Consider the following 26,423-nt stretch of genomic DNA (forward strand, 5'->3'; position numbering starts at 1 on the left):
CTGGGTGCCTGCTCCTTCCATCATGACAGGAAGCACCTCCAGGCAGGAGCATCCATGGGGAAAGCTGTCCGGTCGCTCTCCCGGCATCCCTGCACGCACGGCGATGCCAGCCGGTGCCCTGGCCCCTGTCTCTGGAGGGGGTTAGAGCTCATGAGCTAGAGTTCAGAAAGTACTCTGGAGATGGAAAGCGCTATATTTAGTGCGTTATTAGTAATCCTGGCTCTGAGTAATGCTGCTTTCCGCCCCCAGAATAATAACTTGGAGGTTTGCTATTGTGCTGAACCCAGTGCGGCCCCGGAGCGGGGTGGGGAGAAGCCTGCTTTCCCACAGGGAAACTGAGGCACGGAGCAAAGACCTGCGTGGGAGCAGCCAACAAGCTTTCCCAGTGCCCCACGGTTCTGTCTAGCTCAGGGCAGCTCCATGGGTGCTCTCCCATGCCGGCACCCATAGCAGGGATGGAAGGAGGGAGGGATGCCACAACGCCCACCCGGCACTTGCCTTCCCGCTGCAGGGACTGCAGCTCCCCGCCGTGCTCCTCCTCCCACTCCCCCGCACTGGGGATTATTCGTCTTGACGCCACCAGATGCCAATGGCCGGGAACAAATGATACCTCTGTGATGGGGTTTAGAAAGGGGGAGGGATGTGGGGAAGAAGGGAGATGGGGGGGGGAGACAAACCTTTTGGCAGGAAAAATCTCTCCATTAAATATCTAAATGTTTAAAGAAATAAAAAGAAAAAATTGCTTTTTGCTGTTGAGCTCCAAAAGGAAAATACTAAGGAGGAGAAGAGGGAAGGCTGGTGGGGTGGCAGGAGAGCCTATTTGTCCCAGCTGGGTGCCTGCCCCTTGCTGCCCTGGGGCAGGGGGCATCCAGGGCAGGGTAGCAGCCCCAAAATGTGCCTTTCCTGCCCCCTTGGCTTAAGGAAAAACCTCAGGTTGGAGCACCATGGATCAGAAAGGTCCTTTTGAAGCAGAACATTACCCTTGCAGGCATCCAGTGGATCTCAGGCTCGTCAGGGAGATGGGGTGCTCCATCCCTCATTTATCCTCTGCCTCCTTGGCCTGGGCTGAGTCAGGGACTGCAATCAGCCCTTATTGAGAGACAAAACCTCACCCCAACCTCATTTTTGAACATTTCCAGTGAAACCAAAGCATCCAAGAGTTCGAACACTTGCCCGTGGTGCTTGTTGCACGAGGCTCAGGAATTGAAACCAGCTCAACCCAGGGGATAAACCAGGCAAACCTAGTCAAGGGAAGTAGGGCGAAAAGCATGCGGTGTGATTACCTCTTCAGGCAGGTGGAAGCTTCAGCAGAGATCAGGCCCTGGCTGTGCCAGGGAAGATGGAGCCCAGCAAGGAGATCAGGGCAAGGGATGGGAATGGGGATGGCCTGGGAGCATCCGCCCCCTCCCCTTAGCCATGGAGGGGAGGTCATGGGCTGCATGTATGTGATGAAAAACCTTCCCTGACACCTCTGTGACCAACTCTGTGCTACCAGAGGCTGTGGGGCTTGCAGCACCTAGCTCAGCCCCTGCCTGCATACTCCTCTCCCTTTGGGGAGCTAAAAGGAGACACCTCTGAGCTGACCTTCAGGAAGATGCCAGCACAGAAGTCAGGACTGCAGAGCTGCCCCAGGGGCCAAGGGCAGCCCTGCTGTCAGTGCCCTGGTTGGTGAGCTTACACCACAGCACTGGGCTGGTCCTGTCCATGCCAGGAGCAGCCTGGAGAGAACACAGACACAAGTATTGGCTGTGGGTCAAACCCCAGTCATCAACCTCCATTCCTTGGTGCACTCCCTGGGCACCAATGTGCTCCCATTGCCCTGGTCAAAACCTGGAGCTTGCCTTTACTCTCACAAGGCCAAGGACACGGTCATGGTTCAGGTCTGGAGGGGATCAGCCCTTCCTGCCTTTGGCACAGTCAAGCAGCACTTGAGCACCGTGACCAAAACTGAAGGAGGCAGTGAACATTTCACAGCCTGGGGCTGATTTTTAAAGGGCCTTAGACACCCATTTCCACTGAGGACAACAGAAATTGGTGCTTAAACTCCCTTCAGACTTTGGAGCCACAAGGAGGTACTTTGCCAAAGCGGAACATGAAGCTCCGGCTGTGACCAGGGCGAGATGGGATGGGGGGGATGAACCTGCGCTTGCAGAGAAGGGAAGAAGATGCATGGAAAGTCCCTGGGTAGAGCAGAACTACCCCTGTGAGGCTGTGTGATGGCCCTGGGTGCCCTGTCCCTTCCCTCCATGGCCTCCCACCCCAGCAGCCGGTCCTCAGAGCACAGCCAGGACGAGGTGACACCCACCAGGACAGGGACAGACACAGCACAGGACCAGACAGACGGCAGGTTTGGAGGTTACAGCTGTATTAACAGCAGAGCTAGTTTTAAAAATTCATTTCCAGGCAGCGTGAAACTACATTTTGGGGGAAAAGGGTTTCCAGCAAAGTCAAAAATTGAAACCATCTCATTTGCAGTGGAGCAAAACACCATTTTCAGGGCAATTAACCCGCAGAAAAGAATTATTGCTGTGCTGGTACCGCTCTGTTTAGAAAACATGGGGGCAAAATCGTTGGACTTTTTAAAATCTCTTCCTCCTTTCCCCCTCTAATTTCACCCAAATTTGCTTGATGAGTTCACTGCAGACATTTGCCCGGCTCTCCCAGCAGACCCTGGAGCCAGCTGGGGTACTCAGGGTGGGGGGTGGGGGGCAGGAATTCAGCTGGCAGCTCCTAATGGCACCTTCCCTCTCCCCATCCCAGTGTCCGCAGGACCCGCTGGCCGGCCTCACGCTGCTGCACTCTCAGTAAAAGCCCTTCACTCGCTTGTTATCCGGGTCGAACGGGGACTTGGTGTGTGCTTGGGCAGGGTAGGTCACTCCCATCCGCTCCAGCTGGTAGCTGCCGCTCTTCACGAAATCCAAGGAGACCTGCAAGGCAGAGCCAGGGCAAAACCAACCCCCCGTTAGATGCTGAGAGATGTGAGGCACCGGTGGGGCACCGGCTCCCTGCCAGCATCCCAGCTCCAACGCTGGGCAAGCTCCCACACCAGCCTTTGGATGTGCTTTCCTCAGACAACCCGGCTTTGCCATCCCAGGAGGATGCATGGAGAAGGGGAAAATGGGTTTTTAAAAGCACTCAGCTAAAAAAAAAATATATATATATATATAAAATAAAAAGGATGAAGAATTTAATTGTTTTGGAGGTTGGGTGGTCAGTTCCAGGCAGTGCCAGCAGCTGAGACACCAGGTAGGGAAGAGCTGGGGGGTCTCAGCACCACTGTATTTTTAGCACCTGGAAATTGTCAGCAATTCAGCAACAAACAGAAATTCATTCCTCTCCTCTCACCTCAGCCCTGTACCTCTTCTGCTTCTCTGAGTCCCCAGACCCAGAGCTGTAGGGACATCCCCTTCCTGGAGCTCCCTTCCCAGAGCCGGGGAGCATCACACTTGGTCACCAAGGGGCCATATCCATGGCAAGGAAACTGAAGGGCCTGAGCTGGGGACCCCGCTGGGAGGGAGCTGTGAAGAGCAGGGCTCTGTGTGCCCTTCTTCCAAAGCTTGGGGTTGGGGACAGGTCTGGGTCCAGTTCCAAGCCCCTGATGGGGGTGGTGTGGAGCAGGGCCCCCGTGCCAGTCCCCCATGACACCTGCTCTCCCTGCAAAGCAAAGCTTCCCTCTCCTCCTGCATCCACTGCCCAAACCAAGAGGGAGTTATCCCATGGAGCAGGGAGATGAGGGCTGCACATTAACATCTGCCCTAACGAGAGCTGCTCCCAGGCGGCAGCCAGCTGGAGCAGGCACACAAAGACCCTGGCAAGGGCTGGGGACCCCATGGTGCGGCCACCCCAGACTTGGTGCATCCTGCAAAGCCCCACGGGCAGCTGCCTGCTGCCAGCTCCATTGGGTGCTGCCGTGGCAGAGCCTTCCCTGCCGTGGGTGCATGAGAGCGGCACAAGGGATGCACCCTGCGGGGATGTGCTCAGCACCGCTCTGCCACATCGGTGCCTCACTGGAAGCAGGAGGGGACCGTCCCCCCACCACCTCCATCCTGCTGCCTCTGTCATGCTGCCTGGGGCAGGTGGGGGTGGCCAGGAGAGTGAGATGGAACAGGGGGCAGAGAGAGAGGGGAGAAGGGGGAAAGGAGAGTCTAGGGGACATCATTCACTGTGGGGGGAAGAAGGTGGTTTGTAGAAGGCTGAGGGGCAGCTGGAACATAAAACCACTTGACTTGGGTGACTTGCATTGATGCAGGATTAAAAATGGAAGCAAGCAGGAGGATGAAAGCATGAGTGTATGTGCTGCTCCTGGTTTGCAATAGGCAGGGTCCCTGGGGACAGCATCCACAGCCTCTGTGCCCCTGCTCGGGTTCCCTGGCCTCTGCCTACAGCACGCTGCTTAATGAGGGCATCTGATTTACTACCCAGGAGTCTCCCAGGGTTAATTAACAGCCTGCTGCGTGCTCCTATTGGCCATCGCTCCCTATAACGTAAGTTAATTCACTGTTGCAATTAAATACTCAGTTGCAATTAACATCCAAGGCAGTGCTTGAGACAGGGAGCATCGCTGGGACCACACAGAGCAACAGCCAGTGGGAGCCACCTCGCCACCAAGCCCTGGCATCCCTCACCCTCCCGCGGGGGAAGCACAAGGGGGGGCTGCCCCATCTCGCTCCCCAGGTTTGCAACAGGTTTGCACATATGGCTTCAAAACCAAAACAAGCCCTATTCCCCCTCCCCAGCAAGTCTGTCTGTGGGGAAGGAGGTACAGCCCTTGGCTGGGGGGGAGGTCTGTACTCACCGGGCCCCCTGCGGGGTCACGGATGTAGCCGTAGGCGATGGTTTTGTCGATGGCAAATCCAAAGTCAGCCCGGCGGATGTGACCAACCACCTCTCCATCCCGCCAAACCGCCTCCAGGCCAAACATCGGCACCTTCCTGCGAGGTGAAGGCAGAGCTGCTGTAGGCAAAGCCCCACACTGGGACCCCGTGAGGGAGAGGGGCTTGGGGGTGGGACATGGTACCCCAGCTCTGCCCACAGGTTCTTTAATCTCCCCACGCTGATCCCAGGTGCTGGCAAAGCCCCTCCAGCCCAGTCTGCAAAACCTCCCGCTGTTCTGGGTGAAACAAGATAAACCCACTCCTTGTCACACCATTTCCAGCTCCCGTTAAACATCCAGCAGGGAATTTGCAGTGGGATTTAAATTAGAGGTGGAATTAGAGCATGGAAAACAGATGAGCTGGCTCAAAGCTGAGCTCCACGTGCGTGCTGGGACGCAGGGGTGGATGGGGATGGCTGGAGGTGCTCATCCCGGGGCAGCCACTGGCACTGGGTGCTGTCCAGCGTTGGGCAGAGCCCCACAGCAGTACTCACTCCTCAGTGGTGAAGCAGACAAGGCGGCGGAAGATGCCCTTGGCTTTCTGAGCCTCCACAGCCTCCCGTCCCAGGAAGGGGATGCTGGACTTGAGCTTGCAGGTGAAGGCTAAGCCAGCTTCCAGCGGGGTATCGTCAGGGCGCAGGTCTGCGTGCCAGTGCCTGTACCCTGCAGAGAGCAAGCACGGGTCACCCAGCCTCTCCCTGCTTTGGCAGCAAGCCCAGGGCAAGCAGCACCCAGGGAACAAGACATCACCCCTGCCTCTTGGACCCCTCTCTTGCCCTCTATTCACTTGGTCCTGGACAAAGCACCCTGCAAAGAAGCCTGTACTGGAGAAGTCTCAGCAAGGGCTGCACATCTCTGCCAGTACCTTCCAGACCCCTGGTCACACTAACTCAGCCTGAAACCTGGGATAAACTCATTTGCCCTAATTCCCTGGATGGGGGCAAAGCAAGGGGAGCTGCTGTAAGGGAAGGGAGAAACCTTTCTCGATGCTGAGGCTGTCGATGGCTCTGTAGCCGGCGTTGGCAATGCCGTGCCGGGCACCCGCCTGCATCACTGCCCGGTAAACCTTCACGCAGTCGGCCTTGGGCACGTGCAGCTCCCAGCCCATCTCACCGACGAACGACAACCTCATGGCACGGACCTGCAAAACATCCAAGGGGATGGAGCTGGGAGAGGGGGGAAAGCTGGCTCACCCTGGGGTGTGGTGCCAATGCTCTGCTTTAGTGGAAAGGTGTTTGTTTGCACAAAGTCAGGCTCAGACTGAATTTCTCGTGGCTGGACAGCCTAAGCGTGGCAGTGATCATCAGGAGGGGTGGCTCAGCATCCCCCAGCCACCCACCCCAGGGCTGTCACTCCAGCTAGGCTGGGGTTAGGCTCGATGCTCCGGCTCCAGCTGGGCTTTTGTCTCCCTCTGCTGATCCATCAGCACCAGAAGAAAGCCCACAGGCACCCCCAGTCTCATGTCCCCCCACATCAACCTGTTGGGTGGGGAAGCTGGTCCCTAGCAGGATTGTCCTGCTTTGGGGCACTTCATGGCTGCTGTCCCCTGGGGATGTTCCCCACTCAGGATGGTGCTCCCACAGCTGAGGCACCCAAAGGCCCTACAGTCCAGGACAGGGACTGAGCCCAGCATCCCAACCCACACCCCGCTCACCCCGGGGGGATGCTCAGGTTTACCCCAGTGGAGGTTGTGCCCCACAGCGTTACTCTCTGGTGCCAAATTCACTCACAACTGAATGCACAAAGCCCCATAGAGGAATGAGTGCTGGGACTCAGTGCTTCTCAGGGGAAGTCTTGTCCCCAGACATCTCCCTGCCTGTCTGCACTGCTGCAGGCACAAACCTCCTGACTGTGCTGGGACTGCCTTGCCTTTTCCCCCCTGCTTCTTGCCCAGGCAGGCTTGCCTGCATCCTCCCATCATCCCCACAGAGATAGTCTGCATTCCCAAAGCTTTCCAGGCCCATAGCAGCCACCCCAGCTTGGGCACCTTCCCTGGAGATACCCTTTGAGTCTGAGCCACATTTCCCTCAGCTTCATCCCTTCAGATTTCTCCACTTCCTCCCCCACAACACCCCCTCTGTTCCATCCCTTCACATGTGCATCAACTACAAAACCATACCTCACTTTGGGAGGGAGATTTTTCACTCCACACAAAGGTGTCACCTAATTAGGGAACAGCCAGAGATCAAGCCACCACAGCCAGCTACCATCCTCATTGCAGCAGGAGATGCTCTGGGGCTTGACAGACAACTTCCCAGCTCATTAACCCTGCCTGAGACTCAGCAGTACCAGCCGCAGCTAAAGTGCACTTTACTTTGAGGAGCAAGTTACTCCTGGGAGAAACTTCCCCTCAAACCACCACTGCTCCAGGGGATCAAACATCCCATCAAGAGTGGTAAAGCATGATGGAAAACAGATACCTCCAGGAAAAATGGGGTGCCAGTCACGAGCTTTGCACGGGCAGGGATTGGGGGTTATACCCACACGTGTGTACTCCAGGCAGGGTGGGCACCCCACCATGGAGGCAGAGGGGGTTGTCAAGGGCTGGGCTCAGCTGCTCCAGCCAGCTTTCTGCTAAATTCCCCTAGGAACAGGTTTTTCTGTTAGATTTCCACTGGAGCTAGGAAACAGCATCAATCCCCAGGTCTTTCAGCAGCAATTCAAAAGCACTTTAAGTATGCTAGAAAATGAAAACCTGAACTTTACCCCGTATCCAGCAGTGAAATTCAAAGGGGGACCTTGCTCTGCTGTTCAATACAATGAGAGATGCTATATATAAACTCACAAACCAATCGGTAATTTCCAGAGTCATTAACTCTGCTGGAACTCTCCTTTCACTCCAGCTGATTTTGTTCGACTACTGAGTTAATGCACGAAAATCTCAGCTATAACTTTTTAAAGATGCTGGGTTCAGTTTAACCCCCCTGGAAGACGATAATATCAGTGAAGGTTTCTGCTTGCTGCCCTGAGAAACCCTCCTACTCTAATTTCGGCAGGGGATGGAGCCCCCCCTCCATGCTCATCCTACAGTGAGGTGACCCCAGCAGCAGGCAGGGAGTGCCCCCCCCCCCGCCCAGCCCAGAGCCCTGGCACACCCAATAGAAGCCAGGAAATTTCTACCAGCTCCTTCTTCCTCACAGGACTGAGTTATTTTTTATAAACTTGAAGTGAAATGCAAATAATCTAATCAGGCTCTTGGAGATGGGAACATTCACACACCTTTCCCTGGGAATAAGTAGATTACTACTAGATGTTATCAACTTGCCACAGGCTTGAGAGGGGAGGACGTACAGAGGGTTATAATTCACCAAAATGCAACGTATTGGACAACCTGCAATGATGGGTTGGCTTTTGGGGTCCCCCATGCCACTGCCCACCCTCCCCATCCCCGCAAAGCACACTGGACACACCGTGGCTATTCAGCACAGGGTATGGTGGTGTTGCTGCTTTGGAGGATTAACCCAAGTTGGGCAAAATCTGTGGCTTAGTTAAACCACCCTAAACCCTGGCTAGGCTCTTGCTCACAAATCAAGTAGCCTTAATTTGATTTAGCAGCAATCCCTTCAGCAGCCAGCTGCATTCGAATTAAAGCCACTTTAATTCCCAATGAAAAGTGTCCGCGTGCGGCTTAACCCAATTTCCCTAATATCCAGCCTGCCTCCCACTCCCTGTTTTCCTCCTGCCTTTTATGAGATTGACCACTGCACCTTCAGCCTTTCGTCTCCCATCAGACACCAGCCTGAGAGCCGGAGCAAACGCTGGCTCCTTCAGGCAGGAGAGGGATGCTCTGGGACTGCTGCCTGCCCAGATTTCCCTGGGGAAGGATGAGGTACCCCTTTCTCCCAGAAAGGTGTTTTTGCAATGGAAGGAGTATCTCATGTGGGGTAAATGTGGATAAGAAACTGAAGAAGGGCTTCTTGGGCAAACCTTCCAAAATATTTTCCCCAGTACCGAGATTTGCCCGCCAGAGGCTTTCCCAGAACATCTCTTTTGGCAAAGCACTCAGTGACCACCAACCCTTGGCTTTAGGGACCTTCGAGCAAGTTACACCAACTTCACATGTGGAAAAACTCTCAAGAGAACTCCCACCACCCCCCTTTGCCCAGGGATAACTTCAGATTGTGTTGATCTCTTCTGGACAAAGACAGGGAGAGACTTAAGGTGCTTTTCTCACTGCCTTGCACCAGGAGAGGTGGAGGTGTCCTACTAAGCAGAAACCTCGCAGCAAACCTCACAGACTGATTTGCCCCATTGCCACACAGCAAAGGACAACAAACCACTTTAGGCTGAGCCTTCCTCCCTCCACACCTCTGAGTGATGCCACACATTAAACCCATCCCTGCAGGTCCCAGCAGAGATACCGGGCTGCCAGCCCAGGCAAGCTGCATCTCCTGCAGCTTGCTGAGGACTGTCACACTCAGGACAGTGTGCACATGCTCTGCAGGCAGGTAATGCAGGCAAAACAACCTCACCTCCATCTGCAGAACACCCAGCACCTCCCACCCATGGCTCTGCAAAGCCGGGCAGCGGTGCTGGTTTCCACCATCACCCCCAAAGGGCTTCTCTGACACCAAGGGGCTTAAGCCTGAGGCGTTAAGCACAGAGCATTACCATTTCTGTGCTTTTCTTGCATAACTGCTGACGTGAGTCCTGAAGTCTGGGCAAATTCCGGATGATCTGCACTTGTACAGAAAGCTTAAGGTTGTCAGGCTTCTCCTGTGATCAAATACTCCGACTCCGCAGGCTGCCTCGCCCTTACTGCCAGTGCTTGACATGTGGCACATTAAATCATCCCTGGGGTTTTTTTATGAGTAGGGGGAAAAGGAAGGAATGGAGAGTCTCAAATAAATCTCTTTATCACCAGTGTTCGCCCCTAATCTGTGAAAGGCGTCTCTGGTTCCTCTGATATTGCTGCAAAGCCATACATCACCACATCTCTTGCCCAAGCTCAGTCCAGGCTATGATACCACTGGGCAGGCTGGGGGAGCAGGTTGGCACCTGGTAAGTGAATGAGCAGGAAAACACCCTAGTTTTTGGCCTTTTACAACAAAAAAACAAACCCCAACACAACCTCCCAGCTGCCCATCTTCCCTAGCAGAGGATGCTCGGCTGCGCAGGCTGGTGGGCAGTCGCCCCACTGAACAGACATCCCCCCTCCAGCCCCATCCTACCGTGCATCCCGCAGCCGTGGTGAGTTTGTGGGTGGAGAAGGGGAAAGCTTCGTTGCTGAGGTCGGTGTCAAGCACTTCTTGGAGGACAACGCGGCTGTGGGGAAAGGACACAGCTTGGCAGCCTGCTCAGGCTGGGGCTAAAACTTGCTTTCTCATCCTGTTGGCAAGGCAGATGTCTCCCTGTGAATGGGAGCTGAGATGGGTGATACACCCTGCTGTGAGAGCCTCAAAGTTTTCCAGTTCCACAGCAAATGGAGCAAATGCTCCAGCCAAATCATTGCCTGGTGCTGTGAGGCTCACTCCATGACCTGGCATCCCTCCCTCCATCCCTGTATCCCTCCACCCATCTGTCCACCCCAAGCTTGAGGGTGCAAAGAGGAGGCTGCGACACTCTCCCTGAGCTCACCTCAGGGGGCCCTGGATGCTCATCATGCCCAGCTCCTCCGAGCAGTCGAGGAGTTTGCACTGGAGCTTCATGTCCTGCAGCACAGCGCTGATGTGCGACCAGTTGTGCTGAGCCACGGCCCCGCCGATAGCCAGGTAGTAGCCGTCCCCTGGAAGACACCCCCCCCACCCCTCAGCCTTTCAGGCTCCAGAGCCTTAGGCTGAGGGTTATGCCCAGCTCATCTCAGGGCTGGTTTTCTTCTGCAGAGGCTGAGCTGCAGCCCTGAGCTTCTCCAGCTTGCACAGCCCTGAGGGACCACCAAGCAAGGGGAGGGTTAAATAGGAATGGCTATGGAGCTCTGTTAACATCCATGCTGCCTTTTACTTGGTTCAGCACAGTGAGAACAAAACCACCATTAAAAACCTGGAAGAAGAAAAGGTTATAAATGTTCTCCAAGCCCTGGAGGTGCTTGTGTGTGCACCAGCATCATGGAAAGAGAAAAAACCTCTTTGTCCCATGAGACTAAAAGCAAAAGCAGCTTCTGTCTCAGTACAGAACAGATGCCAAAGTGTGGAGGGACTAAGGTGGGAGCAGGGAAGGCTGCAGTGACCGAGCTGTAACCACTGCAGGGGCTGCATTGTCCAGGCAGAATTTCATCTCATCGGCAATCCCAGGTGGAAAAATCCCCGGGGATGGAGTTTGGGAGCTGACTGATACATAATCAATCTTCCTTCTGTCTTTGCTGCCACAACAAAAATTGCTCCCTGATAGTCTGTCATAGTGATAATAAGTGCAGCCACCTACTGTAATTGGAAAAATAGACTTTGCTGCGACTAAACTCACCCATCTCCTGACAAACCCCGCAGCTCTGCTATCCACTTCCCATCACCCCACTGCCCCGGCGAGCTCCCCAGATGAGAGGGCTGTGGGATTTCCCCATGGAGAGGGAAGAGCTCACCAGCACCCAACCACACTGGGGCAAAGGCAAGATCTCTGCAAAAACCCATCACTGCAGGGCTGGGGAGCTGCACCCGCTGCAGGGCCGGTCCCTTCCAAGCAGCTGATGCTGCGTGGGCACCAGGCTCCCCTGGCACTGGGCATCCCAGTGCAAACCTCCCTTCCATGGCAGCTCTTGTGCCAGTGGGCACAGTGCTTGGCCATGCTGCCAGAGAGCAGCCCGGTGTCCTCTGCTGCTGCTGCCTAATGCTGTTTGTGCCCGCCGGGCTGGCTGCTCTGCTTCCATTCAATTCCTCTTTACTGCAGCTGATAAGGACTTGGGGAAAGGTCAGAGCAGCCAGGCAGGGCTGGACAAACCCAATAAGGTTGATGAGCGGTGCAGGCCCCTGGGGACAAGGGGAATAATCGAGTTACAGGGATCGAGGCGTGGAGGTGGAAAAAGCCATGTGGCTGCCATTAGGTAAATGCAATCACCCCCTGTGCCTGCAGCCCCCGAGCATGGCAGGGATGGAGAAGATGCTGGCAGGACTCTGGGTGAACTGAGTGCCATGGCTTCCCAGGACTGGAAGGGTCTTTGCATGCATTCAAGCATCTGAAAAATGCAGTGGGAGAGGGTGGGAGCTGAACTGTGGGGAGATAAACCCAGCCAGTGATCCACCCCAGCCCCATGGCCCCACCCGCCTCCAGCATCCCCATGCTCAGGGCTTTTACCTTCAAAGGTGGGGGCCAGGGGGGAGGCCGGGTCCCCAGGGTTGATCCGGCTGACAGTCAGGTCACTCTCCACACCTCCCCGCTTGTTCAACATGCAGGTGTACACAGTCGAGCCTGGGGGAAGGAAACAGGCATCCCTGCCCATCAGCCAGGTCTGGCACAGAGTCACGGTCCCAGCAGAGACAGGGGGTACCAGAAAAATCAGACCTTATCCCTAACATCAACTGCCACTGCCTGGGCATGCTCTAATGGACCCTGAGTGTCCCAGCACTGGGGGGAAGGCAGGATATGGGCTCTTTCCCCTTGAGATGTGTGCCACGAGCTGAAGCTGCATCTTGGAATGCATCATCCCCCCCCAGAGAAAGGGGCAGCTTCTCCCCATGCAGCCCATGGCTGGCAAGGGTTATGCTTGATTTACTCACCGCATCTCCAGCTGTGAGACACAGTTGGAACCAGACTACCCTCCCTCACCCCCACTCAAGAGCATATTTGGGAGCAGAATCCAGCCTGGGGTGAGGGATAGGGAAAGCAGCCGCTCTCACGTGCTTCCCATACCCTCTGCAAAAGCCAGTTTGGGTCCCCACCCCGGGGTCATTTTGGTGAAGGATGTGGTTTCCCAGGGCAGCAGCAGCGGTACCTGGTGCTTTGCTGACGTCGGCAGTGAACAGCCAGTTTGCTGCTTTGGTGGCTTCAGGACCAACCAAGTAGAATTTCCCAAAATACGACATGTCGAAGAGGGCCAGGGCCTTTCTGCACGTTAAGCATTCGTTCTTGATCTGCAGTTAAGGCAAACACACTGCTGAAGCTGAGCTGTGTTCTCACACCACAAAGGGTCACACATTAAAACCATTCATGTCATGGAAAACCACAGTGGGACGTTTGCCTGGTGCCTCTAAAGGCTACGAAAATGGGCCAGAAAAAACAGGTATTAAAGGGAGCAAGTCTGATGGGCCTTCCTGTGTACTCAGGCCTGGTCTTTATGTCAATATTAATTGTCACATTTTATGAAATCAGGTATTTCCCCGAAGCTGGCCTCAGCTCTTTTGTTTGGGAAAGCAGCAGTGAAACACCCGTGGCCTCTCAGCTGAGCTTTCCAAGCATGAGCCACACACTTCTCTTCTTCTTTTTGGAACATTTACCCCAGTTTTGGGCAAAGCTCAGTGCTTCCCCTTCCTCTGAGCCTCACCGACTCCACACAAAGCAGTGGCACAGCATGGGCTCCGCTGCTTTTGACACCCCCCAACCCCCTGCTCCAGATGTTCCAAGCTGGATGGGGGTACAGACTGTCCCTCTGCACTCACAATATCATGGTGGGGTGGGAAGTCAAAGGTGTACTCGTCCCCCAGCAGTCGGTTGTATGTGTAGTCCCTGTGATGCTCCTGGCCATACGAGCCATAGTAGTCGTAATCCAGGACCTGGAGGAGGGTGGGGAGGAAGCAGGAGGATGGGGGCAGCGAGGAAGACAGTGTGAGACTGAAGCTGAGGGACTTATCCCAATCATATTCACCCCATGCCAGGAGAGGAGCAAATCTGTGCAGGACCTGGCTGCGGTGATGGATCCCCAGCCCAGTATCCCTGCCCATGGTGATGGGTTCCCAGCCCAGCATCCCTTCCCACAGTGATGGGTCCTTAACCCAGCACCCTTGCCCGTGGTGATGGGTCTGAGCCCAGCATCCCTGCCCTCAGTGATGGGTTCTCACCCCAACAGCCCTACCTGCTGCTCTCTTCAATATACAGAAGTGAGACCAGTGCGTGCCATTTAGGAGCAGCGCAGGCAGATGCTGCCTGCTGCCCAGGGACAGGCAGCCAGGCACACACAGCACACGCACATGGATCTCACTTTTACTGCTCTTAGAGTGAATTAAAGCCCATCAGCTTTTATGGGCTCATGGAATATCACACACCCTGCAGTCGCTGGACACATCCAACATGTTCCAACCCCCAAACACACATGCTGTGCTTACTGGGGCTGCTCCCGTGGGGCTGAACCAGCCAGGCCTCTCCCAGCCGTGCCGCTCCTGGAAAACGCAGCCCTGCTGCAGCAGCTCCTATGCAAACAAAGCCAGAAAATCGGGAATAAATTGTTTAAAAACCCACCTTTCTGCTGCTTTTTAAGCTGCCCTCCCTGAGCACGTGCTCAGGACCTGACTTGCGACTCCATGGCTTTGGCTATCAGCTATCAGCTCTGTGGTTTGCCTTTAAGAACCCCAGCTGCCAGCAAATTGACTGATATTTCTGTCCCCCAGGAAAGGTCTTTGCCTCCACGGCAGCTCACTGGCAGGAGTCTGGCAGCCCAGCTGTGCATCCCCCCCAAAGCTTGCACTACGGTGCAGGAATTACTGACCGAGAGATGCTAAATCCAGAGAGCAAGATTTAACCCCCCCCCCTCCTCCCCGTGATGTTTACAAGAGTAATTATATAATAACATTTAAGATTTATATGGCAACCTTCTCATTTCTTCTCTGTGCTCTCAGGAAAATCTCTCTGCATGCAATTAATTAGGGATCCATTAAGATATTTTTGTTTGGTGCCTCTGTTCGGAAAAGAATAGATTTTGTTGAACGTTTCAGAAATGATTCAGTGCCTATTTATAAAACACAGCACATGTTCTGGAGCTGCATGTATAAATACCAGGCTGTCAGTCAAATGGGCATCGCTTATTAGACATGCTATTAAAAAATAAATTGCATCCTCGGTGACAGAAAACAACCGAGCTGTCAACCAAACACCGGGGGATGTGGGGAGGGATGTCTGTTTTACTGCTTGAGCCTCTGCTCTCCATCAGAAGAGGGATGGTGTGATAGGAATTAGTGACAAGAAGAAATGGGCTTGAGATACGTGGATGTTCCTTGCCTGGGCTGGGAATGGGGCTGGCAGTGATAGGGTGGGATGAAGCACTGACCCCAGGTTATCTCTGTGCATCCTGAGTGATTTCTGGGGCTCTGAGCTGCAGCTGGTGCAGTGCTGGTGGTGCAGCAAACTGCTGGAAACTGTTGGTTTGGTTTTGTTGGGGTTTTATTCCTCAAGTGCTGCATCTTGAAAGTGTTCAGCTATGGAGGTTTGTGCAAGGGAAGCGGCTGGGGGAGACAGGGGCAAGTAGGAGCAGCCCTGGCTGGTGGCTCCAAGGAACAAAGCCAGCAGGGACTTAGGGGATGCTGGCAAAATCACCTCCACGGAGGCACAGCTGCTCCCTGCACTTCCTGTATCCCTTCCCATGCCCCAGGCTTGCTCTGCATTGTGAAACACAGTTTTGGGGAGGAAAGGCTGCTGCTGAGCTGTGATCGAAGCAGGGTGAGTGGGAAGGAGAGAGAGGGAGGGTGGTGAGAGAAATCACCACAGGCATCTGGCACCCCACAGCCCTCATAGCTGCCCCCTGAACCCCACTGGCAGCAGGTACAGTGAAGCCTCTTCACTCTTCCCTTGCCCAGCAACCATCACTGGGCTCTTAAGCCATAGATGCTTAGTTAAATCTTAGGAGAATGCATGGCACCTCTAGCATTAAACTCTCCCAGCACACACCCACCAAGCTTTGGGACTCAGCAGGGATCTTTCCCAGGATGGATGGATGGACAGGAGCTTTGGAGAGCCACACAGTGATGGCTGTTCCTTCCCACCTCTTTTTTGCCACAAGGATGCTGTGAGGGTTTGCTGTCCCTGGGCTCGGGGTGTGCATCCTCACCTCGTGCAGGGGGTCCTTCCTCATGTTGCGCCCGGCCAGCGGCTCGTCATGGGGGAAGACGACGGAGTAGTTCTTGGCGTAAGACTCGTGGCTCCGCTCCCGGATCCAGCGGGTGTTGTCGGTGAGGGAGTGGTGAAACCTCCTGGAAGGCAGGGAGAGGTCAGCAGCATCCGGATGAGCCCACTGGTTCATGGGATGCTTCCTCCCCTCCCCCAGCATGGCCCTCTTGGCCAGGCCCAGGTGTGGGTGCAGCTGCTGTGGTGTGAAATTGCTGTTTCTGCACCCGTTTCATGGGTAGGAGAGCTAAGGAACCGAGCAGGGCTTGGTGCTGGCCATGCCACAGTGCTGCCCACCAATGCTCCTCAGGTACATCCACCCCAGAGCAACTGGGAGCAGAACATAACCCTGCTGGGAGGGGAAAAGCTAAAAAAAAAGAGGAGAATTGAGATTAATTCAGCCCCACTTCAGCGTGGGACCGGCCTCTGAGCACACCTCATGCACAGCCCAGGTTTAAGCGCAGCCCCAAAGAGGGAAAGATTCCTGGACATTCCTTACATTTCTCATCCAATTCCCTGTAGGCTGAAATATAACTAAAACCTGAAGCATTTTAAATTTGTCTGACACAGTTTCATCTTTCAGACTGAAGAGCTCCTTGAAGGAATGTGCCAGCTCAGCATCTCTTCGGGTCATTATTCCCAGAGACCTATAACTCACGGAGATGGGGAGACAGGGGTCTTTTAAAACAATACTTCCAGCTTCCCTCAGCAGTGCAAGTGGTGCTCCCCAAAAGCTGTTGTGGGCTCAGTGGGAGGGCAGCTGCCCTGCACAGGCAGCAGGTGACACATGGCACATCACCAGCACCCGCAGCTGCCCCGTCAGCCCCAGCCCCTTCACTGACAGTGGCAAGAGGAGCAACAGCTGCCAGATGAAATATTTACAAGCGGCTGTTTTGAGAGGATAAATATTTAAGTGTGCAGAAAAGGGAGTTATGTAAAGATGAGCTTCGTAATTGTCACCAAAAGGAAAACAAACCAACCCAAAACCACAATGGGTCTGACCCCAGCTGGGTGGCAGGGCAGGCAGGATACAGGGGATGCTCAAGCAATCCAGTTGTAAGGGCTGGAGAGCTCCTGGCTGCTGTCTGAGCAGGGCTGGGCTCCCACGGTGCAGGTCAGCCCCATGATGGCTGTGGCTGTGCTAACACACCTGTCTGATGGGCATTGGCCGGTTGCTGGCCCTGCTGCAGGTGTGTGGAGGAAGGATGCTGGAGGCATCTCCTCTGCAGGCACCACCACTGACCGCCCTCTCCTCCCAGCCCGAGTCTGTGGGGTGCCCACCAGCTTTGCTAAAGCATGGGTTTAGATGCTTGGTCCCTGACAAGGTGGCTGCTGTCACTATCAGCCTTAGAAGAAAGCCCAAACCCAACCAAACATTGCCAAGCAAGTCAGAAAGAAAGCCAACATCTGCACAGTTGAAACTCCTGGCCCGTGTCATGCTGCAGATGGAGGGGGGAAACTAATGTCTCTCCTGTTGAAATCATCACCCCCGATTATTAACTTAGAGGATTAGGCACGGCGCTAATTGAACAACAAGAAAACCCTAATGTAATTACCCTGTCCTTTCCCATCGCCACCATCTCCTCGTGTCTGATGGAAGCTCTTCGCGTAGAAGCAGAATGAGGCAAATGAGATAACCCCCACGTGTAAATTCATTAAAGCCATTGAGCATAATTGATTCCAGCTCCTCGGAGGGACACAGGCTGTGGCACCCAGTCCCAGCATCCAGTCCTGCCTTGAAACCTGCCCCTGAGGACCACCCACACATGAGGGGTATCAGCAAAGGACCCCGCAGGGACCTGGGGCATCTGGGGGGACTTGCCTGATGTCATAGCCGTACATGTCCTTCTCTGGCCGCCCGTGGATGATCCAATGAGCCAGCTCCCTCCCACAGCCTCCTCCCAGCATCATCCCTGGGGGGAGAGGAGAGGACCCAGATGAGGCTGAGGGGCCAAGTGCAGCTGTGGATGCTGGGGTAGGACTGCATTGGGATGCCTGAGGTGTGATCCCTTCATGTCTCTCTTACCGGCGCTGTTGAAGCCACAGCCAAGGAAGAAGCCTCGGACCTCTGGGGCTTCCCCCATGAGTGGCTTGTGGTCTGCTGTGAATGACTCTGCAAGACAGAGAGGGGGAGGTGTCAGCGAGGCCAGGACAAGCCTTTTGAGGATATCACAGGGTTCCTACAGCTTCCTGTGCCGGCCTATGCCTGCTCCTGCCCTCAGAGAGGTCTACGGAACCAGAACTGGACTGACACTGACCGCTTCCCAGCATCTTGGCTTGGGCACCCTCCACCTCTCCAGCAATGCCCAGGCAACAGAAGCCAAAGGGAAGGCTGCCCCAGTACTGGAGTGCTCAGCATTGTGCAGGCAGGGTGCTGAAGCAAATCAAATCTGTGTGTATATACACACAGATATTTGTTTCAGAAGCTTGCATGAGTACACACACACTGTACTGCCCAGGGCAGAGGCAGGTGCTGGTGGGACTCAGCAGCTCCTTTGCAGCCCTGAGCATTGTGTGGTCTGTCCCTGCACCGTCCAGACCCTGGGCTGGGGGTAACAGTGCCCTCCGCACCCCTGTGGAGCTCAGCAGCACTTGCTGCATGCCAGGACCAGGAGGGGAGCACCTCACATTTAGTTTAGGCTGAAAACCTTCTGAAGCAGGTTGAATCCCCAAGGAGAAGGTGCAGGAGGTTCTGGGGGGTCTGAAGCAGCCTCTTTCTTCCTCCCCCAACCAAGGAGGCTGCACCGACCTCTTTGTTGCCTCTCCACATCTGAGCCATATTTCACTGTGATGATTATGCTTCACCTTCATCGATTTCTGCTGGGGAATTTCATTAATTTGAGCTACTTCATTGAGCTGCAGGCCTGCTGCTGCTGTCGCTCAAGGTTCCTGTGCTAACGACACCTCATGCTGCGAGCTGCTGCTCCCCACAGGCTCCCTGTGCAAATCCCTGATGGGGACGGCAGAGCAGAACACCCTGGAAGGGGGTGTGTGCAACCCTCCTCCCTGTTTCACGGCAGTTCATCCATCCATCCTTGTTAAAGAAGAGAGGGATGTCAGAGTTCAGCCTGCTCCTTCCCCTGCCCATCACCACCTGGTTTGTTTCCCGTGACCTCCATGCTCAGAAAGCAGGAGCAGAGCCAGAAGAATATTTCCACCTTCACCAAAGCAGCTTCTCCTGTGCCAGCATCCCCATACCCATAACACCAGGCTACAAATCCACTGAGTTAACACAGAAACACCCAAAACATCCCCCTCCTTCACCAGCTGTGCACGCCAGCCCTGCCCACTCGGCACTGGGACGGATGCTGGGTGCTCATCCAGCACCTTGTCCCACTCGGCCACGGGGCCAGATCAGAAACAGCTTCAACCACCCTGACTCAGTCTGGTTTGGTGCCCTGTGCCTGAAGCACAGCTCAGGAGCTGTTCTAGGGGTGAAGTATTTACTGTGCAGCAGAAAGGACAAGTGTTGGCTATTTGCTTCGGCCGAGCGTGACTCAGCTGTCGCAAGCAAAGAGCAGCTCTACTGTTGGATTTAAACTGGCTGCTGGTTTGAATCGAGCAGTAGAGAAGGAGGAGCACTGACCTGATACGAGACATCTACCTGTAAGAAGTCAGCTCCCTGCCAGAGGCCAACAGCTCTGCCCACATCGCTGCTGGATCAAACCCAGGGTACCCAGGGTCAAAGCCTCCACCTTGTGCATGTCATGTGTGATCTGCTGCGGGGCTGGAGATGTGCCCTACTTTCCCCCTGTGCTGCTCCCTCCCTGAGGGCCTTGAGGGTTTCCCTTTAAGTGCTTCAGCAAAAAGGGATGTTTTTAAAACTTTTTTTGTTTTGTTTTAGCACACAGTGGATTTTGAGGTCAAACCTGGTGTGCAGGGCTGGGGTTCGATGGCTGGCATCACCTCCAGCTGCCACTGCCACAATGCCTTTAACTCCACACCAGCCAGGTTGGGGTGTAAATCTGGGTAAATCTAATGTCATTAGCCCAGTAGAAAATAATGAAAATAATTTAAAGCTTGGTAAAATCATGGCTTGAAAAAAACCCCACCTGTCCCTTAATTCCTCACTCCACTGGCCACAACATGCGCTGTAAATCCCACCAGCATCCCATCAGTTTGGACCAAGGCAACAAGCTCCTCGGGCGTTTCTCCACCTAGGCTGAGCCTGGGACGCCACCCCCCGGAAGATGAGACCACTGCAGCCAGACAGACATCGGAGCTTTCTCCGGGGTCCGAGGATTTTTCTCCTCCCCAGGTTTTATGAAGTTTCCCCCAGCCTCCAGCAAGATCCCTGGAGGAATGCAGCAGCCACGTTACCTGGTCCGCAGACAGTGGATTTAATGCCCGTTTTCTCCAGCACCGGTACTCTGTTGATGGCACCTTCAATGTGTTGCATGAAAACATCCCAGTCCAGATCAAAGAGGCCAAAAGCAAATTTTTCAGAGACCTACAGGTGAGGAAGAGGTATTGGGGCACACAATAAAGAGTCCAGCTGAGGTTTTAAAAACTTCTCAGCTCTGGCAGCCTTGGAGACCACAGAAAATCAGGGCTGATCTGCAGATTCTGGGTTTTCATGAACAGCCCAGACATGCCAAAGCCCGAGTTGAAACCTTCACGGGAATGAAGGAATGATGCAACAAGGCAGAGATGGCACAGTGCTCTCTAAATCCCCCAGCCCAGCCTTGTCATCTCATTCCCACTGCCTCCACACCTTCTATCTACACCACAGACAAACTCAAAGGGCAGATGCTGTGCTGTGCTTTCCCCACCAGCTGCACAGAGGTTGGTACCCACAGGAGCCAGGGACTGAGGTGCTCACCCTGCGCCCATTCCTCTGAGGCAGGTTCCCTGGAAACCCGCCTGATTCCCCTGGAAAACCTCCCAGCATCTCTCACCTTCTCCCAGAAGATGGGGTTTGACTCATATCCACCCACGGAAAGGGCATCGCCTTGGAGACGGAGATACACTGAGGCATCATGGTCACGAACGTTTGGCATGTTCTGAAAAATGGTGGGGGGGGGGGGGGAGCAAAGGGGTGAGAGGGAGCTGAGAGCCACGGGACACCCCAACACCATCCTGGCTGCAACCTGGAGAGGCCAAGAGGGATGAGCTGGGGGTGCTGGGGCAACCCGCCGAGGATGGGAGCAGTGGTGGCTCTATGGATGTTCCCCCAGCTCCAAAATTTGGGTGCCCACAGTGCCCCAAGAGGAAAGCACCCCAGTCAGCTACAGCAAACCCAGCCAAACCACAGGCAAAGTGGTTTAGACTGGTAGTGATGCTGCAGGCAGCGCTCACCATGCTCGAGCCCTGGCACCCAAGCTGGAAGCCAAGCCTTGCATTAATCCTGCCTAATTAGCAGCTGATTAACCCCAGTGCTGCGCAGAGGAGACGTGCTGGGGGTGCATCTGCAGAGGTGCCAGGGCAGCAGCACCTCAGCTCTCCGGCTGCTCCTCAGCAGCACAGGCAGCACTGGGGATGCTCGGGGGGGGCGGGGAGCGGAAGCAGCCGCCACGGTTGATCCCAGCTTGGAAAAGCACCACTCCTCTGCCACCCACCCCTGCAGGAGGATGACACGGTACAACAGGCAGGCAGCAGGGCAAGAAGAATGAGGGGTTTGTTCTCCTGAATAATGGAGAGAGAAACATTTCCATAGCAGGGAAGTACAGGTGTAGGGGCTGCTGCTGTTCGTGTTGACACAGGGAATTAAGTGGATTAACAGGAGGCGCTGGGGGCTGCAGCCTCTTGGAAGAGTCTCTTTCTCCCAGTCCTTGCATGGCACAGAGGAGTTACTGGGATATAAATGTAATCACTTTTTAAAATGAGGCACCTCAGACTGAAAAGTCAGACAGGAGCTCCTTCAAAAAGCGTTTGGCATCTTCACGAACACCAAACATACCAGAGAGAAACTGAATTATGTGTAAGTTATAATAAACTGAGTTAAAAAAAAGAAGAAAATGACCCTGCTATTCATATCATTATTAAATATTAAAGGCAGCCTGACAGTCCCATGAGGAGGAGAAGCTGCTGGGTGTGCACTTGCCTGGATGCCCACAGAGCCTGGCCTGGCAGCACAGGCTCATGCTGAAGGCAGGAAGGGGAAGTGGGGGGTCTCCTGCAAGGCCAGGGGGGTCTGTCCCATCACACACTGCCAGGCACAGGGGGTGGGAACCTGCACTGCCCTCCGGAGCTGAGGATCCCACCAGCAGCCACAGCACTGACCTGAATGCCCTCGATGCGCTCGGTCACCACGTAGGCATGATGCATCGCCACCAGCGGCACGTGCACACCAGCCAGCCGGCCCAGGGCTCGTGCCCACACACCTGCAGAGAGAGCAGCCCCACACTGAGCATCTCCCTGTCCTCCACAGCCCACCGGAGAGCTGTGGTGATCTGGGGGTGACTGCTGGATTGGGGGGGACAGGGACTGATGCAGACCCTCCAGATCGTGGGATGCAAAGCCACCCCCTGCCCTGTGGCCGCAGCCCCAGTCCCTCACCTTCCTTGCCATGCTTTGTGCTCCGTACCTGCGCAGTTCACCACACAGGGAGTCTGGATGGTCCCGTGGGCTGTCTCTACTGCATACACCCTCTTAACCCCAAAATCATCAGCTCTGACCTGGATACCAGTGACCGGGCAGTTCTCAATGATCTGGTGGCAGAGAAAAGGCAACGGGGTTACAAAGGCAACGGGACACCCCAACTCGCTGACATCTAGCCCCCACATCTGGGAAAGGTGAACCTAGACAGCAGTCTGGCACTGGCTATCTCCCTTTCCCAACAGCTCCCTTTCCCAACAACGTGCCTCTCCTTAACCTCAGGATTCAACCACTGCTCTGTGCATCCACAGCTACAGAGGATGTTTAATATTTACATGCACGAGGGAAGCAATGCACCAGGAACAGGCTCGTAGCCCCTGCCTCAAGGAGCAAGTCTGCCTCGGGCACGGCCTCGTCTTGCTCCTAAAGGTCTTTTTTCCATCCTATATTTTCCCTGGATCTCACAGCTGTCACCAGCTTTGCTGCTGTGCCTCAAAGTGCCATCAAAGCCAAACAGGAGAACTTCTTTCTTGGGTGAAGGCCTGCTGCTGCAGGAGCAGCTCTGGGAAGAGAGGAGCTGGGGAAGGCAGAGGATGGTATCTCCTCCCAGGGTCAAAAAGGCATTAATCAGTAACTACTAATTAGGAACTACCTTAGCGCCCCTGGCAGTTGCTGCTCTGGCAAGAGTTGAGCAGGTACCAGCTGGATCCATGGTGCCATCCTTGGGTACGTACAGGGTGCCATACAGGTCATCAACGTTCATCAGTGGGTACAGGTCCTTGGTCTGCGATGGGGTCAGCACGTGGGACTCCACACCGTACACCTTCCCCAGCTGCAGCCAGACAAGGAAACCAGGAGCTCAAGCAGACAACAAAAACCTCTGCTCATCCCTTGCTGCTGGGAGAGGAGGAGAAACCCCCTCCCCTGCCCCAGACCTGTTTATCTCCCAATGAGGCAACTGCTGCCCCAAAGCAAGCCCTAAATCCGGGGTGGGATGGGGTGGTCTGCACAGATTTCAGAGAGTATGGTGCTATATTCCCACACAAGCTGTCTGTGCTGCTGGAGAAAACGATGCTATCGTTATCTGAAAGGGCAAGAATCTGTGGTTGGGTTTTATTTTGACGACTTCTCCAGCATTTTGCCTCATTTCAGCAGCCTTATGGAAACGAGGAGGCTGCCCTGGAAGCCTAACCCCAGCCACACATGGTTCCCTGGGTGGGAAGGCAGGGAAGGACAGGCCCTTAGGAGACCCCCATGTTCCACCACGCTGGGACCTCGCCAGTGGGCTGGAGACAACCCCTACCTCCCGCAGCCAACCCATGGCAGGGATGGGGACACCGAGGGGTTTCTCCCTACCGACATGAGCCTCTTGTACTCATCGAGGCGCTGCTTGTTGGAGGCGATGAAGAGCCCCCCGTTCTCCACCCAGCCCGTGTGCAGCCCCGTCTCGGCCGGCAGCTCCCGGCTGACCACATCCCGCGTGTGCGCCAGCAGCTCCACTTCCACATCGCTGGGACGCAGCTGCCACAGCAGGCCTGGGGGGACACAGACCCCACGGGTGAGACAGGGGTTTTCCCCTCAACACACCCCCCACCCCTCCTCCCCAAACTCCCCCTTGCAGGATGCAGCGGGGAGCCCGCCATCCCACCCGTGGGGAGCAGTGTGGTCCTCCTGGGGCTCTTGCTCCATCGCGTGGTGATGTGGGAGAGCTACACATCACCCATTTCCATAGGCTTTGGGCATTAAACGGATGGGAAAAGAGGGTTTCTGGGGCAGACTATCCCAAAAGATACAAATCCCTACAAACAAGATTGAACTAACTGCTTCTGACTCCCCGCTAAAGAAAAGAAAAAGCTGGAAATAAACTGGGTTTTTTTTTCTTCTGTGGCCACATAAATTATTTTTTTTAGATAAACAAATTTTGGAGGCTGTTTTCTTAACAAAAAGCTATGCAACTCCCCCCTCCACCCCCTCCCGAAACCCTGAAATTCTCCACATTTAAAGCCAGAACTCTCCAACACACCCGAAGCCAGCCTATGCAATGGGTCTGCTCCATGCACACCAGCCCATCCCAAACCATGAGCATCCCCACGTGCACCACCCGCACCCCATGGAGCACCCCCACTGTGCCCCCCATCTCACCGGCCGTGTGCCAGGTGGTGCCCGAGGTCAGGCGGTCCCTCTCCAGTAGCACGACACTGGTGACACCCTGCTTGACCAGGTGGTAGGTGGTCTGGCAGCCCAGGCTGCCCCCTCCGACCACCACCACCTCAGCCGAGGGTGGCAAAGGGTGACTGGGCTCCCCAGATCCGGAGCCTTCCTCCTTCAGTGTCTTCTGGTACGGGACGCTCTTCTTTGCCGTGGGGCCCGTTGCACTGCTGAAGGGCCGGGGGCTTCTCCAGGGGGCTGGCAGGCAGCGGGGGGCGGCTGCTCGCAAGGCACAGCTCACGTAGGACATTTCCACCTGCAAATCCAAAAAAAACCCATATCTCTGCTGGGAGTTGATCCCCAACCAGCCCATCTGCTCACCACCATCATGGTGGCAGGAGCATCTCTGGGGTAGCATCTCTGGGTGCCATGCATCGCAGTGGCAGGAGGAAGCCCCAGGGCTGAGTGCTGGGATTCCCTGGCAGCAGGGATACGGGATCCCAGTTGCACATGTGTGTGGCTCCCGAGGACCCTTTGGAGGGGTCCTGCTTAAAAAGGGGGCTCGGCAGTGCACAGGGCACGGCAATGCCCGTGCACGCTCCCACTTGCAGAAAGCATTTCATATTCTTTCTGCCTCGGGTTCAGGGGCAGCGTGGCCACAGGGCAGGCACGTGGTTTGCCCCGTATCCAAAGAGGGAGGTGCTGTGGCTGCTGGTGGGGGACAGGGACACATCCTGCCGACAGACACCGCAGCGCCTCGTGCAAAGCTCCTGGCTGGGAACACAGTTTGGGGTTATCCCTGGGGAGCGTGGTTTTGGGTGCACAACCACGGGTGCAGTGGGGTCTTGCAGGCTGGCACCAGCCCCCTCCCACAAAGAGCCACTAGCTGTGGCTGGGACCTGCCTGGGAGCTCACTGCACCGAGCCCCTCTGCTCTGCTCGCTGCCACCCAAACTCCCATTGTCCCCACCCCCCCGCCCCCCCAGCCCAGCAAAGCTGCAAATTCCTGGTTGCCAAATCCTGCGGTGCTCACTGGAGTTTCTGGGACGGCTCCCACCACGCTCCCACCACTGCAACTTGCCAGGCTCCACTCACCAGCCAGGCTCACGCGGGGCAGACTTCCCCTACCACGCTGGCTGTTGGGGCCCCTTGCCTTCCTCCGATGCTCTCCTCCTCCTCCTCCTCCTCTTCCGCCCCTTTGGCCCCGGCTGCAATAAAAGACACATTAACCAGCACCAGAGAAGAACTAAGCCAGCCAAGGCTGCTGAGGCCGATCTCTTACCCCTTCTTGTGGCGCTGCTGCTTCTCAATGAGGAAGGAAAGTGAAGTGGAGCAGAGAAATTCCAAACAGGGAGGAAAACGCAGCTTTTCTCCCCGGCTCAGTGTCTGGCAGAGAACAAACAGCGCAGCTGGGATGGGGCCTCCCAGGCTTGCTCGTGCTGGCTGGAGCTGGCAGCTGGATGCCAGAAAGCAAACACGGTGAGGAAAGGCACCATCTGACCCTCCCGCCGGAGTTCCCAGCAATTACATTTTTTAAGAGCAGAATTAGAATAATTTTACATGTTTCCTAACAAGCCAGACCTGAGAGCTCAAAGCAAAGGCGGGGGAACGCCAAAAGAATTTAATTTGGAAGTGGGGAATAGGGAAAGAAATGGTCGATTTAGATCTCCAAACCTGAAGGTTTGTTGTGTCTCTAGCCCAGGGCTCGCCCCTGAAATTAGGGCCTGTTTGGGCAGGGTACGCAGGTGATGTAGGCTCTCTTTGAAAGTGGCTCTAGAGGGCTGGATTCAGGTATCTCAGAGGAGCAGGGGTCAGGGTGGAGTCGGGGTTCAACCGGGGACAGTCAGGGTCTGAGCACTATCGTGGTCCCTGCAGTGCTCCCCCAGGCAGCATCACTGACTGATGGC

At 55.2% G+C, this 26,423-nt stretch overlaps 1 protein-coding gene across 1 annotated transcript; it reads right to left on the minus strand.

Moving 5' to 3' along the window:
* Window positions 1–2,343: 2,343 nt before the first annotated feature.
* SARDH (sarcosine dehydrogenase) lies at window positions 2,344–24,827 on the minus strand (the record flags this gene model as incomplete). The annotated part of the gene is made up of 20 exons (XM_084272599.1): window positions 2,344–2,927; window positions 4,796–4,931; window positions 5,368–5,536; window positions 5,852–6,014; window positions 10,045–10,138; window positions 10,451–10,598; window positions 12,098–12,211; window positions 12,735–12,873; window positions 13,399–13,512; window positions 14,062–14,145; window positions 15,777–15,918; window positions 17,655–17,745; window positions 17,859–17,945; window positions 20,153–20,282; window positions 20,731–20,835; window positions 22,055–22,155; window positions 22,359–22,482; window positions 23,022–23,201; window positions 23,726–23,904; window positions 24,512–24,827. The coding sequence occupies 20 exons, from the start codon at window positions 24,825–24,827 to the stop codon at window positions 2,802–2,804; spliced, it is 2,742 nt and encodes a 913-aa protein (XP_084128725.1). The 3' UTR covers window positions 2,344–2,801.
* Between the last annotated feature and the right edge of the window lie 1,596 nt (window positions 24,828–26,423).

Source organism: Gallinula chloropus, assembly GCF_964237585.1.
Source record: "Gallinula chloropus genome assembly, chromosome: 18".
Classification (NCBI taxonomy): domain Eukaryota; kingdom Metazoa; phylum Chordata; class Aves; order Gruiformes; family Rallidae; genus Gallinula; species Gallinula chloropus.